This window comes from Microchirus variegatus, assembly GCF_963457635.1.
Source record: "Microchirus variegatus genome assembly, chromosome: 16".
Lineage (NCBI taxonomy): Eukaryota > Metazoa > Chordata > Actinopteri > Pleuronectiformes > Soleidae > Microchirus > Microchirus variegatus.
This window is the reverse complement of record NC_139817.1, coordinates 11,622,841-11,638,189: the sequence shown is the minus strand read 5'-3', so window position 1 is coordinate 11,638,189 and position 15,349 is coordinate 11,622,841. Positions and strand designations below refer to the sequence as shown.

Sequence of the window (15,349 nt, the reverse complement as noted above, 5' to 3'; positions counted from 1 at the left end):
TGCTATTTTCATTAATAGTACCATCAAAGTCACATGTTGCTGCTTTTCTGCATATTTCTTTCTGTTTGGTGCAGCGGTGACAGCTATAGGTCTGTGAGCAGCGTAATGTCGCCCTCAAATTCCGTCTGTTTAAATTTTAACATTGTGCTTCCTGTCGGGATAAACAAGGGCATCTTACGTTACTGGAGCACACGGTGACATAAGATGCTGGAAAGAAAAAACAGGAATTAACATAATGTAATCCATTATGCAAATAGAGAAGGGTTTTTTTTTTGTCTGTATAGAATCCGCTCCGTCGCAACACAACACACACAGCTGCACACTTACAGGAGACAATGGTCACATGTTATTGGATTACAGTACAGTACAGTGAACCCCCTGGAGTGTCCGTGTGAGTGCTGTCATCTGGGCTCTCAAGTATACGGGCTTATAAACACGTGTGGCAATTATCGTTCATAAATTACTGTCAAATCTGGCAACCGCAGGAAATCCAGTTGCACCAATACTATGTTATATCTTAGCTACAGAACTGGATAAGACACTGGAAACCAAACACAAAAGGATTAACCATAATATCCTACAGGTTGAAGAAATGCATTCAACTGGAATCAACAAAGAAGTTTGAATGAAACGCTGACTAGGACAACGTATTTATATCTTAAAAATAAAGGGGAACGCCATCCTGAGATTCTGATTCTGACTGAAAATGATATTACTGGACATTGTCTGATAACAGATATATAATAATAATAATACCTGTATTTGTATAGCACCTTTAAAAACAACAGTTTGCAAAGTGAATCAATTCACATAGGAATCGTGATTCTAATCATCCACGATTCTGAATTGATTCATAAACTTCAAAAATCAATTTAAAAAAAAATAAAAAATTTAAGTTTCTATTTTGAAAAAACACACAAAACACCAGTTTGTGTTATTTGTGTACAGTTTATTTTTGTAACTGTAAAAGGCAGCTAGCCTCAGCTTTTATTTATGCAAGTCATTTTTTTTGTACAGCAAGTAAGATTTTATTTGTTTTGAATGAATAAATGTTAACTTTTGTCTAAAGTTTGCCGTTGTGATCACATGATCTTATACAAACTGTATTGTTTTGATTCCATAATTTGCCTTAACACACTATGCATTGTATACATTTTTGAATCGAGAAACGTATGAATGGAATCCCTTGAATCGAGAATCGTGACCCTAAAAATCAGAATCGAATTTGAATCGAGAGCCACCCAAAGATTCACATCCCTAATTAACATACTGTATGTCCTCACTGAACTTAATATACAAACCTCTTGCATTCATTCGTTGTTTGTTTTTTTATCTATACCTTTTATTCTACAGGCTCCAATAACCAATAACAAGACAACATGCAATTGGTAAATTAAATACAGGATGTGATCAAAGCTAAAGCAAAACATAAAACGCCTCAATATCATGTAAATACTTCACTAAGCACGACTGTAAATATGTGAGTGAGCGATGCTCTTCCATGCTGCATTGATCCTATGAGCTATTTTTAAAGGTGCAATGTGTCAAATTTAACCACATGTGCTTCTTGCAGCTGAATTATCCCTCACTTCACCACAACTTTCCCTTGCAACTGTGTTGGAGAACTTTATTGCAGAGATTTGATTATTTAGTGAGTTGACCGAGGATGGAGTTTTCTGGTGTCAGAGATGAGTTAAGTTGAAGAAGGCTTTATTGGATGCAGCTCAGATCTGAGGAGAATCTGAGACAATGCCAAACATAAACAAGTATGTTGACAGTTGTGCATCCTCTGTCAGTCTGCCCGTGAGTCCCAGAGTTAGGATATTTAAAGGTGCTTTCTCTGCTGATACATGGAGCTGACCTTGGGGAGGACTGCGCAGTAGCGTAGTCAGTCGTCTGCCCCAGTCCGGTCAGGCTCAGTGAAAACACAAATTCTGTAGACTGGTGCCAGTGCTGTGATTAGATAGTTGCAGCAGGCACCGTACAGAGTTGTTTAGGCTTGTGCTTAAGACTATGGGAGCTGATAACTTTAGAGAAGGCCGAACAATATGTTTTTCCCTTACAGCCTTCAGTTAGCATCAAAACTCAAAAGATATTTAGTTATTGTAAAAAAAACAAAGTGGTTCAAAATGACAGCCTCTGTAGAGCTGACATATAAATATAAAAGGCTTGTCTTGTGGTTATGAAAACAATACATACAACTGATAAAGTAATAAAAGATTATACACTTATACACTTTTTTATCTTTTATCTGATTATTTTATTTTGCACTATTTTATTGTTTTTACTGTTTTTAATTACTTTTATTTGTTTCCTCTTTATTTATTTAATTGTTGTAAAGCACTTTGGATCAACGAAAGGATTGTTGTAAAGGGCTGTATAAATAAAGTGCTTTTACATTTACTTGTTTTAGCTTCAATTTCTGCAAAATAAAAATGATTTCAGTGCCATTTCATGCAGTTTAAGATAAATTGTAATTTTGTGCAAACACTATTGCTCGATCCCAAATAAAAGCCTATTAAAAATGACATTTTGGACATTTTTGCTGTTGTAAACCAATGACAGTCAAGAAGAGAAAGAATTCGAGCATTAACTAATAACATTAACCTTCTTTGGCGTTGGACAAGTTTCAGTCCTTGGTAACTTCTGGTGTTATTTTCTGTCAATGCCAATCATGCTACTTGAATTATACTCCTTTATGTTCTTCATTGATTTGCAGTGGTTTTATTGTAAAAAGCTTCTTCTTCTTCTACTGCTTCAACAACAAAGTCACTCATCCGAGCCTCAACACACACGCGATCCGAGCCAGTTAAATAACGTGTCCTCCTGCAGTAGGTTAGTGAAGAGCGAGTGTCCTCGATACTTGTCCAGATAAATATTCACAGGCTCAATTAGTCCAAAACAACTAAACTTCCCACTAATCCTTTATTCATGCGAGCAAACAGACTGATGTTGCAGGAGAAGGACACATCACCAGAAGAAGGCCAGCACAAGCTGTGAGCTGTATTAGTTTCAGAGCGTTCGCTGAAGCCAAACGTTTTTTACTGATTTCAACAAACCGCAAACCTCGTCAGAATAAGTCATTGTCAAAATGTGCATGTCAAAACTCACCTGTGAGTCCATGTTGTTGATGTAAAGCTGTGCTGGACTTCTGTGTTCTGTGTTCCCAGCAGCAGCTGATGTGACCGGAGGATGAGGACGAGAGACTGTACAGTATATACTGTATATATGTGTATTTATGACTGTCCCATAATGCAGCAGCCTCAGCATGTCCTCGCTCTCTGTCTCTGTCCTACTTCTTCTTTTTTTTTTTTTTTTTTTTTCAATATCAGGTCGACCTTATTCGCTTATTCACTTAAAAATGTGCAGACAGAGGTTTGAATGACACCGACAGCTAAACAAAGATTTAATATAATCTTTGCTGCCTTGAAACACAATTACTACAATTCAGAGGAAAACACTGTTTTATCAGATATGCATTTTAAAAAGCACACTATATTGAAACAAAGCTATTAAAAAAATATGGTAACTCTTTAGATTCGGGAACACACATTAACTAGGTGCTCACTAACATGCATATAAGTCGCATACTAGTCCTTTATTAGTAAATATTAAGCATGTATTAACACTTTATGTATAGGAAAAACCTTAATTCATGTCATAATAGAGGTAGAATAAGGTTATGAAGAATAATGCTAATAATAAGGTGTAGTAATGATGCTAGTATGATTATATATTATATATAAGCACCTAGTTAACGGTGAATATGTGTTCCCTAATCTAAAGTGTTACCCAAAAATACATTTTTTTACCGTTGTTCTTTATTTAAACAAAGGCGGGGGAACGAGGATAACTTGTTTCCACTGTTTGTCATCTTTCAAACACTGTTTTTATACATTACTGCATCAGTGTTTCCCGAAAACTGTCACCACATACATTTTAACTGTGGAAAACAAAACTGTTGCTGTACATTTAAGTAAGAAAAGGATATGAGTACGTCTTATGTTACTGTACCACTGTTTCTGAACGTCCCACATGGTTAACATTCTACTACTGGGGTCCGTTTCACAAAGCAGGTTTAGTGAAAACTCTGAGTCTGTTAACCCTGAAATGAGGGGAAACTCTGAGTTTTCCGTTTCACAAAGGGAGGTAAGTCAAAGCAGAGAAAGAGGAGTAACTCTAGCCTGTTTCACAGAGAGAGGTAACTTAACCTCTCGGTCAGTTACCATGGTAACATGCTCTATGAAACTAACCTGGTCGGGAGCAGGTTTTTCTCCGCAAACCTTGAGTTTCTCTCTGTCTCCGCCCTCTTTCAGACACACACGGTATTTGATTTCCTCATTCATTCAGTCAGCAGAGTTTTGAAGTCTGTTCTGCGTCTACATTAGAAGTTATATTAGGTGGAGACTATTTTCACAACCATGTCCTTTTGACAGTGATCCCGTGGATGAAGGAACAGCATTACTGTGCAGAGAATTAACTATTCGTGTTATGTGTGAAAACAGCATTATGTTGGTGATAAAATAACTGTACAGTCAAACAGCCACTTCATATTTACTTTATGTAAAACATGATCAAAATGAGGTTAATCCCATGAGATTATACCGAGGTTTTACCTGTTTGAACAATGTTTTTATGTTTCATATTAAACTGCTGCCAAGTGCGCTTCTCCCCCGCGGGATTACACCTAAATGAATAAATTAATCGTCAACAACTCAAGCAGTTTCCCCCTGTAATATTATTGTGATTGTGCAAAGGACTACATTTAAAGGTGAAGTAAGTAGTTTATAGTGCCATCTAGAGGAGAGGCTGAAATTTACAACAAAGATCTACTCCTCTGAAAATGAAATGAAATTAAACAAAAACTATTATACAGCGACTAGACAATGCAGGAGCACATAATATGTATAAAAAAGTGGATTTTGGGTTATATAAACCCATAAATACTACACATTGTCCCTTTAAACTTCCTCATCAGCAGCAGTGTTCTCTCAGACGCCGTCTCCCTCTCTTTTGCTGCTGTTACACTTCCTTCTAAAACATGCTCAAACTCAACCATTAATATTTCCAACTCCAGTGTGATGAAGAACGTCACCCTCCGCTTCCCCGTTGTCATGGTGACTCGTTGAAACGGGGCTCCATTCATGCTGTCTTTTTATACTTGTGGTGCACGCGCTTAACTCGAGGTGAAACTACTCCGAGTTGAACAAACTAACTCAAATCAGCTGTTCTGAAACCGAAAACTCGGAAGTTTCCTTTCTCAGAGTAGATCAACTCAGAGTTCAGGGTTAGACTCAGAGTTTGTTGAACCTGCTTTGTGAAACGGACCCCAGACAGTAAAAAGCAGATTCATCTGCACCAACGACAGTGTGAGGGCACAGCCTGCTGACAGCTACAGGCTATAACAGCCCTGCAGCCAAACAGCTGCTGAGAGGCTGCCCGTCCTCCTCCTCCTCCTCCTCGTCCTCCTCCTGATCTATATCACACTCACTTCACTTCTCCATCATTTGCTCCTCAAATAATGAAGCAAAGTCCTTATTTTAACCCCGACAGCACACGCCCCAGGGTTCGAGAAGATAAAATAAGAGAGTCCTTTATTTGTCCAACAGTGTGGACATTTTTACATCGTCACAGCAGCCAAGACAGTTAAGATAATGAATAATAAACATGCATTTCCACATGTGTGAAAGTACAATATAGAAAGATATTAATAATACGAAAATAAAAAGTTAAAATAGAATGTACATTATACACAGTTACCAGAATATATACAATATGGCTGGGCTTGATATGTATAGTATAAACAAGGATTGAACATGAGATATTGTACATGTATATTGCACTTATGTAAAGTATATACAGTGGTATGTAAAAGTGTGGGCACCACTGTAAATGTTCACGATTTTCCTTTATAAATCATTCGTTTTTTGGATAAGAAATTCCAGTTAAATATATCATACAGGAGACAAACACAGTGCTATTTGAGAAGTGAAATAAAGTTTATATGATTTATGAGGGTGCAATAATTATTTAAACAGAATTAGGCATGTGCATAAATGTTGTCATTTCATTGATTTCAATATATTTAGCACTAATTATTGGAACTCAATGTTGGTTTGGTAACCTCAGTGACCCTTGACCTCCATACACAGGTGAATCCAATCATGAGAAAGGGTATTTAAGGATTTATTTAAGGAGGCCAATATGTTTCCTGTCCAGTTAAGATTCAATGCATTTTTTTTTTTTTTTTTTTTTCTTTGTATTTCATGTTAAGTGCTCGCCTGTGTATTTTCTTTGCATCTTGACCTATTTTTTTTTGTTTGCTGTTATGGTTGAACTCTCTCTTGTCTCAACCTTTGGGGGGTGAACGACCTGTGTTGTTTAACAGTTTAACGACTCTCGAGACAGAATATCCGGCCCGACACACAGGCAACACATCACAACCTTTTTATATCCTCAAAATGATAAATTGTAATTTAACTTTTTAATTTGTTTATTTTATTTTATCTTGACTTTTCGTCTAACTTTTTCATTTGTCTGATTTAATTTAGCTTAACTTTTGTCTGTTTGATTTATCTTCTCTTTTTTATAAGATGTGATTTTTTATAAAAAGTGACCTTGACTGCCCTTTATTATCTGCAGTGACATTGGGACGGCCTTGTTTACCTGTTCAAAATGAGGTGTCGCCGAAACGGTCGTTAACTTTGTAATGAACACTCATCGTGACTTCTTATGTGTGTCTGTGTTTCTTGAAAAAAGGTGTGTCCCCATATCAATAACACACAGGAAACACTACTTTTATAGTTCCTTCCCCATTGGTTACGTCAGAGTCCTAACTAAGAAACACAGTGACTATGTACACAGAGACACAATCTTACAGATGTGAATGTGACCTGTGTTGTTTACCGGTGTGACTCCTCCCCTTCCCTGGAGGTACTTTATTCTCTAATTGGATGTCTTTGCAGAAACCTGAAACCAAAAAAGCAGGTTTAGTGGGTTACATTGTTTGACTTGGATGAACAGGTAACCAATCCCAAAATCCTTCACTCCTGCAGTCAGGAAGCAGCACGCCGGCTGTTGTGTTGTGTTGTGTTGAAACACTAAGGAGCTGGGATGGATCACTTTGTCAGTCCATCGTCGGTGACTTACAGGAGATGGTCAAATCCAGAGCAACGGTAAAAAAAACAAACCAACAATGATATGATGAAGTGTTTGTTATTACCTCGGTGGAGATAACCTGTCCTGCTGGTCGTGCTCTGACACCGTGTTGTCATCATAAAGGCATTGTTGTTATTGTGCTTCCTCGGATGACATTTGCCGTGTTTCTGTGCCTGTGTCCTCCTGACCTTTAGGGGGGAGGTGGATCTGACGGGTCACATCGACGAGTCGCAGTCCACAGACACCGAGATCTGCACCATAACCTCACCGAGGATCACACGGTCTGCACCGGACCATGGAGCCAGTCACGCCGAAGGCTTAACAGGTTTTTTGTTTGTTTAAATGTAGTCATTTCAGTTTGTTTGCACTCGTAGTAACTGCTGGATCTACTTGAATAGTATATAATATACACTATTCATTCACGGTGAATAGCTAATGACCTTTTTGTTTTGAAAAATGCACATGAATGCATCATATTTCTGTGAAAGGTAGTAGTTGGAGTGAGTAGACGTAGCAGTATATGTTCATCAGTAGCAAATGAGCTTTACTTTCCACCTGGGCTGCAACTAAGAATTATTTTTCATTCATTCATTCATTCATCTTAAACCACTTTATCCTCCGCATATCCTGCAGCGCTGCTGGTGCCAATCCCAGCTGACACAGAGTGACTCACACTCACAACTAAGGTCAATATTATCAAAATTGTTAAATAGCAATTGATGACGTCTGATGCCCCTCACTCTAATCCACCGCTACTGTGTGGGAGTCACTTATCAGCACCCGTCATCCTTTGTTTACTAAACAAAGGATATATTATACAGTATATATATAGTATTGTAACATACTGTATTTCCTGTAATTGCATTCATTCTTCTTTCGTGTTTCGTCTTTCGATTACAGCGACTGTCACATGTCTTTCAGAAACCTTCACTGTGGAAGCTGCACTGGACGCCATTGGTTTTGGAATATTCCAGTGGAAGCTGTCTTTCGTCACTGGACTGTCATGGGTGAGACTCCAGAGGAGGAAAGGTCATGTCCTGCGAGTTACTCTGCGTCCGTCATGTAACGCCATGTAACGCCATGTCTCTCTCTGTCTCTCTCTCTCTCTCTCTCTCTCTCTGTGAGTGCAGATAGCCGACGCCATGGAGATGATGATCCTCAGCATCTTGGGGCCTGAGCTGCACTGCGAGTGGAGGCTGCCCAGCTATCAGACGGCTCTTATCACATCGGTAACGTCTCTTTTTGCAGTACTGTATGTTGGATTTGATTTATTTTGTTTGTTTGTTTGGGCTCAAACTCAGATGCACCGTTTCTCCATTTTGCCTCAGGTCGTGTTTGTCGGGATGGGCCTCAGCTCATCTGCGTGGGGGAATTTGTCTGACAAGTATGGCAGGAAAATTGTGAGTCTTTGTTTATCATATATAAATATATATGGCAAGAACTTTAGATTAGGGAAAACATATTTATTAACAACTTATGTAGGAAAAATCTTATGTAGAATAAGGTGTTAATATGTGCTTAATGATTACTAATAAAGGGCTAGTATGCGACTTATATGCATGTGTTCCCTAATCTAAAGTGTTACCAAATATATATATGTATATTTATATATAGTCTGAGTGTACATTTTGAACACCTTCTCACATTTAACACTTTGACAACAGGGTTTGTTTATATGTATGAGCTGGACTCTGTACTACGGCCTGTTGAGTGCCGTCACTCCAGTGTACGGCTGGCTGCTGGTCTTGCGGGGCCTCGTAGGAGTCGGCATCGGAGGAGCGCCACAGGCGTAAGTCGACCGCTTCTCTCTCGCTCTCTTACATGATGATCACTGGCCGATTAAAGCTGCAGTGCGTAACATTTGGGCGTTTTTGTTGCTGCGTTTTTTGATCTCGGTCTTGTATAAAAGTTACCAGAAAAAGACTTTGGTAGAAGTTGAAGTCACTTTTTTATAATTAGTGCTGGGCACGTTAGCGGCATTAATGGCGTTAGCGGCGGTTAACATCGGTTAGCGGTGCTATTGTTAAAGGTGCCATATGTAAGAATGTGGGCAAAAACGGTTACTACATTCAAATTCAACATACAGAGGTCTTTTAGGTTTCGCTTTCCCAACATGATTTGCAGTCTGCAAAAAAAAATGTTTTAATGCAAATGTTTTGGCTGTACTGTTGTTGTTGGTGAGTTCAGTTTGTTATATGAACATTATTCCTGAGTCTCCGTGACATATTAGGAGGATTTTATGGCAAGTTGCTTTGGATTTATTACATAATGCACCTTTAAAAGGAGTCTCTAAAGTAACACTAAACTTTAAAAACAGAGGCAAACATACGCAGTACACAGGTACGCTGGTAGCGCTGCTCTTTTCTTTTAATAAACAGACTGCTACAGTTCGACTGTAGGCGCGCTAAAGGAGCTAACGCAGCTAACGGACCTAACTGGTAAACAGTGCCTGGACTCCGGGGCCGCGGCTCATAAAAATGACGTCAAACGCATCTTTTTCCGGTCAGTCGTCATGGAAACGTGTCATGTGTTAATGTGTGTTAACAAGCTCAGCACTATTTAAAATATTGTTTCAGTAAAAGTCTTAAAGTATATAACATTTACTGTACTTAGGTATTAAAAGTTATTTCCTGAATGTACTGAAGTTTTGGAAATAAAAGTATTAAAAAAAAGTGAGTGAGTGAGACAAGAAGGTTGTGGGTTCAATTCCTGGTCCATATGTGTCCTTGAGCAAGACACTTAACCCATATGTTGAAGTGTGTGAATGGGTTATGAATGGGTGAATAGCTATCAAGACTAGAAACGCTCTATATAAAGTAGATAGTAACGAGTAACAAAGATATTTAGAGGAAATGTAGTGGATTAAAAGTAAGTTGCTATAAATATAAATAACATAGTAAAGTACAGATATGGGAATTTTGTCCTTAAGTGCAAAGTATTTGTACTTTGTTACATTACAATGCTGCCCAACAAGAGACCTAATCACGGCTGTACTAACACACAGAGAGAGCCGCGTCTATGTGAATTGACCTGATTTATTAAAGCTGCAGTGCGTAACTTTTTAAGCCTGACTGGAATGTTGCCTAACGAGAGATCAAATCACCGCTGTACTAACACAGAGAGAGAGAGAGTTGTGTCTATGTGAACTCTTTCAACAATGTTCTTTTCATGTATTAAAAAGTTACCATATGTGAAATAACTGGTGTCTTTTTTCAGGGTGACTCTCTACTCAGAGTTTCTCCCAGCGAAGGCAAGAGGTACCTGCATCATGCTGATTGCGGTACTGTGATGATTTTATTTATGCTATTAATGCATGACTTATTATAGATTATTCAATTACCAGCTCTCATTTATGTTTGTTTGTTTGTGTGTTTCAGTCATTCTGGGCGATCGGTGCCGTGTTCGAGGTCCTCCTGGCTCTGTGGATAATGCCCATTCTCGGCTGGAGGTGGCTGCTCGGCTTGTCCACTACACCCATGTTCCTCTTTCTCTGCTTTTGCTTTGTAAGTGTACCGCTGTGACTCCGAAAATGAAAAAGCAGCTGCTTGATGTCGAAACTCTGAGCTGAACGTTCTGTGTCGCACAGTGGCTGCCGGAGAGTCCTCGCTTTGACGTGCTAATGGGGAGAAGAGAAAAGGCTGTGGCGACGTTAAAATCCATCGCCAAACAGAACGGAAAGGTCTTGCCTCGAGGGCAGCTGATCGTCTGTAAACAGGTGACGTGAAAAGTATAATAATATAATGATTTTTTTTTTTAAAGCTCCCATAGAACAGAAGTACCAATTAACGCTGTTTTTTTGGTGTGTATCTGTCCATAAAAACATCCATAAAAACAAGTTAATGTATGTAAGTAGACCTCCATAACTCACATAATATATATAGGACCACTCTATTGGAGCTACTACCATTCAAAAGTTTGGGGTCACCTATACAATTTGCTTGTTTTTTTCCATTAAGTCACACTTTTATTCATCAAAAGAGTTGCAAAATGAATAGAAAATATGGTCAAGACATTCACAAGATTTTTTATTCAAAATAATAATTTTTCCCTTTTATCAAAGAACCAGCAAAACTGTTTTCAGCTGTGCTAACATCATTGCACAAGGGTTTTCAAGGGTTTTCTAATCATCCAATATCCTTATAACGCGATTAGCAAACACAATGTACCATTAGAACACTGGAAATGGGCCTATACACCTATGTACATATTCCATTAAAAACCAGACGTTTGCAGCTAAAATAGTCGTTTACCACATTAACAATGTATCGAGTGTATTTCTGATTCAATTAATGTTATATTCATTCAAAAATAAGGACATTTCAAACTTTTGAACAGCAGTGTGTATTGACAAGTGCGTCTCCTGTTTGCAATGTTTCAGAAAAACCGTGGACAGATCAAAGATCTCTTCACTCCTCAGTACTGCAGGACCACTCTTCTCCTGTGGTTTATATGGTGAGTTCAAGTGACACATTTTCTAATTTCTACTTGATCAGATTCAATTATTTAAGCATTAATCAACAAGGCCAAGTAGAATATTTCCCCTTGTGCTTTGTTTATTGATCACTTGATTGAGATAAAAGTGTTTTTCTATGGCTGTGGAGCCCATGGTCTCTACATAATGGAGAGTTTTAAACTTCCTTTCTCCATGACTACACTGTGAGAATAACTGTATTATTATTATAATATTATCCACAGGTTTGCAAATGCCTTCTGCTACTATGGGGTCATCCTGTTGACGACTGAAATGTTCCAAGCTGGAGATTCGTGTGGGGGTAAGTTTGGATCTGGAACTGCTTTTATTCTTTTCACACTTTTAGCAAAACGTTTAAAACCAAACCTCTTCAAACTCGCAGCGACCCAGGGGGCCAAGATCGAGCCGAGCTGCAGTCTGGAGTGCAAATATTTGACATCGGCCGACTACAAAGACCTTTTATGGACAACGCTGGCTGAATTCCCAGGTGAGATTTTATAGAATTGAACAAATGAACAAAAAAAGTATTAATTTAAGTGCACAATTCAACCAATAATCCAATAAGTACTAGTGCAAATATCTATACTTTCCATGTTTTTCAGGTCTCCTCATTATCATTTTTGCAATCGAGTATCTCGGCAGGAAGAAGAGCATGACTCTGTGTTTCTTTATGTTTTCCCTCTTCCTCCTGCCCTTATGTGCTTGTATTGGAAGGTAAGTGATTTCCTGTGTGCCTCGTTTCATCATATACTGAAAGAACACAATATAAAATGATATAATGCTTCTTTTTGTTCTCGTATAGGACGGCTCTTACAATCTGCATCTTCATTGCCAGAGCCTTCATCGCTGGAGGATACCAAGTTGTTTTTGTGTATACACCAGAGGTATAGACTTTTCTATTTTTGAGTATATGGAAGTACTTATCTGGAATATTTATCATGCAACTACCACTTTACATAGGTGTTTTATTAGTTCAGGAAGTGTAATTTACCCACACTACAGTTGTTTGTACATCAAATTGACTGACAATAAATCTGATTTCATTAGATTCAATAACTAATAAATAAAATCTTCTCACTCCCTTGTTATTTTATCAGGTGTTTCCCACAGAAAACCGAGCTTTGGCGATGGGGATCGCCAGTGCGATGGCCAGAATTGGCGCTTTAATCACACCCTTTATAGCACAGGTACGACGTCCAATATCTGACAAAATAAGGGTTAGGGTTAGTTTTTTTGTATAATGGTCATATAATGGTGATTAAGATTCATATTTTGATCACCATAGCAAGATATTTGACAAATGTCTCCTAATGACCTTTTCCTTATGAAATAGTCAGAATAACAGACGGCAACAAGATTATTATGAATTCTTAATATTAAATGTGTTAATGTGTTTATGTATTTTTTCCTCGTCAGTTTAATATAATAAAATAAATTGCAATATAATGTGCAAATTATTGTTACTTATTTGGCAAATAAACTGAATTCACCTTTTTATGACCAAATTTAAAATGACCCATTTTAATGTTCAAGAATGCAAGTTAATAACTATAATTTGACAAGAAATAATAAAGTGCTATTTTTTTTTTATTTTTTTTTTTTATTTTATTTTTTTTAAACAGTACATTTGAAAATGTATGGATAACAATAATAATTGTATTTACTGTTCATTTAGGGCAGCTGTGGCTTTGGGTGGTGGTCTAATAATCTAATAAAAATGTGGGTAACACTTTAGATTAGGGAACACATATTCACCATTAACTAGGTGCTTACTAACATATATAAGTCGCATACTAGCACTTTATTAGTAATCTTTAAGAACGTATTAATATGTTATTCTACATAACCTTATTATACCTCTATTACAACATAATTTAAGAATTTTCCTACATAAGGTGTTAAAGGGCTAGTATGCGACTTATATACACCTAGTTAATGTGTTCCCTAATCTAAAGTGTTACAAAAATGTGTTATGTATATATAATAGTAACATTGTTATTGTGAGCCTGTAATATTTGCAGCACAAGTTTTGACTTGTGTTTGTGTTTCAGGTGATGCTCAGATCATCCGTGTACCTGACACTCGCTCTGTACTGTGGCTGCTCTGTGCTCGCCGGGGTCGCGTCCTTGTTGCTGCCCATCGAGACGCTAGGCCGCGGCCTGCAGGAGTCCAGCGGCGACCAGGAGGCGAGAGGTAACGCGACCGCCGCGACCAGCGAGGAGTCACGACAGACCGGCAAAATCGTTTAGACTGAAGGAGGAAACGGAAACAGACACTGGGGCGAAAGGACGGATTATTTTATTTATTGATTGATTGATTGATTGATTGATTGATCACCTCCTATGGGCTGCTGCTGTTTCCTCTTCAACCACTTTTTTCCACAAAAAGAGTGGACGAATACTTTGTTTATCCTCTTTTCCATTTGAGACATGACGGCAAATGGAGAGGGGGGATATTTTGTAAAATGCACTTCCCAGACTTTGCTTTATGTTACAATATTGAAACAAGACCATTTTTTATATATATATGAGTTTTACTTTTTATAGGACTATTTATTAAATATGAAACCCAACACCTTTTGTCCTCTTACAAAGAGACGTGCCATTCTTTTGCTGTTGTTTTTGGATGGTAACATTCTCTAAGGTCATGGGGTCACAGTAATTATCATATAAGACACAGCGTAAGACCTTTATTCTCTCTACCACACGTGTTTGTCACGCTCAATAAATTCCCCCCATAAACACACAGGCAGGTAGGAACCAAAAGCCAGAAGAATGAAAATAAGAACTTATTTTACATATATATATATATACATATGTATGTATGTATCTGCCAAAATGTTTACATACACATACACATAATATGTAATAGTCTATATACTGTGTGTAAAAGGATAGATAGATTTATTTGGCAACTAACAAACTGAATTCACCTTTTTTTAAATCTAAATTGGAGTAAAGTAGATATCAAAATAGATAGATAGATAGATAGATAGATAGATAGATAGATAGATAGATAGATAGATAGATAGATAGATAGATAGATAGATAGATAGATAGATAGATAGATAGATAGATAGATAGATAGATAGATAGATAGATAGATAGATAGATAGATAGATAAAAACATTTCTTACAACATTACATTTTTATTCTGTTCAATAATGGCAGATGTTTGTCATCATCTCTGTGTTTCATAACGACTTGAATATCATTTCATCAACATATTTGTATTTGGGAGTTCCTAGTCTGGCACAGTCACCTTGACAACATTGGCCCAATGACAGCGCACACTGAACTAGGCCAGCCAATCACAGGCAGCCGCCGGAGCTGCATGTCATTTCTGCCCCGCTTCCAACCTGCGCCGATGTTTTGTTTGTCTGTGATGAAATCCCCGACTGTGTCGTCGCTGTTGCCGCTGCAGCTGCTGCTTCTCTCTCGGCACAAGCGAATCCGGGAATCCGTCGTGACCTCCCCGCACGTGAGGACTCTAGAAGCGCAGAGGAGGACGCGCGGGAGCGGGGAGTGAAAGGGAGCAGCGCCGGGGCGCAATCGGAGTCAGGTGGTGGTGGTGGTGCTGCTGCTGCTGGATGAGAGGCTGACTAGGCATTTCTCCCCGGTGACAGAGACAATCTCAGCGCCGCATCTTCTCGCATCCTCCGCCCTCTTCCTCCTCCTTCTCTCCTGCTGCTCTCCACGACCACAACAGCAGCAGCAGCAG

At 38.3% G+C, this 15,349-nt stretch overlaps 1 protein-coding gene across 1 annotated transcript; it reads left to right on the top strand.

Annotated features, from left to right (window-relative positions):
* Positions 1–7,113: 7,113 nt before the first annotated feature.
* Positions 7,114–15,222, top strand: svopb (SV2 related protein b; the record flags this gene model as incomplete). Its single annotated transcript, XM_083902321.1, has 17 exons — positions 7,114–7,175; positions 7,353–7,483; positions 8,080–8,165; positions 8,289–8,387; positions 8,487–8,558; positions 8,823–8,947; positions 10,375–10,438; positions 10,536–10,661; positions 10,745–10,873; positions 11,537–11,610; positions 11,854–11,930; positions 12,012–12,116; positions 12,232–12,343; positions 12,432–12,513; positions 12,727–12,816; positions 13,681–13,822; positions 15,053–15,222. 17 exons carry the CDS (start codon positions 7,114–7,116, stop codon positions 15,220–15,222), a joined length of 1,746 nt encoding a protein of 581 aa, XP_083758447.1.
* Positions 15,223–15,349: the final 127 nt, after the last annotated feature.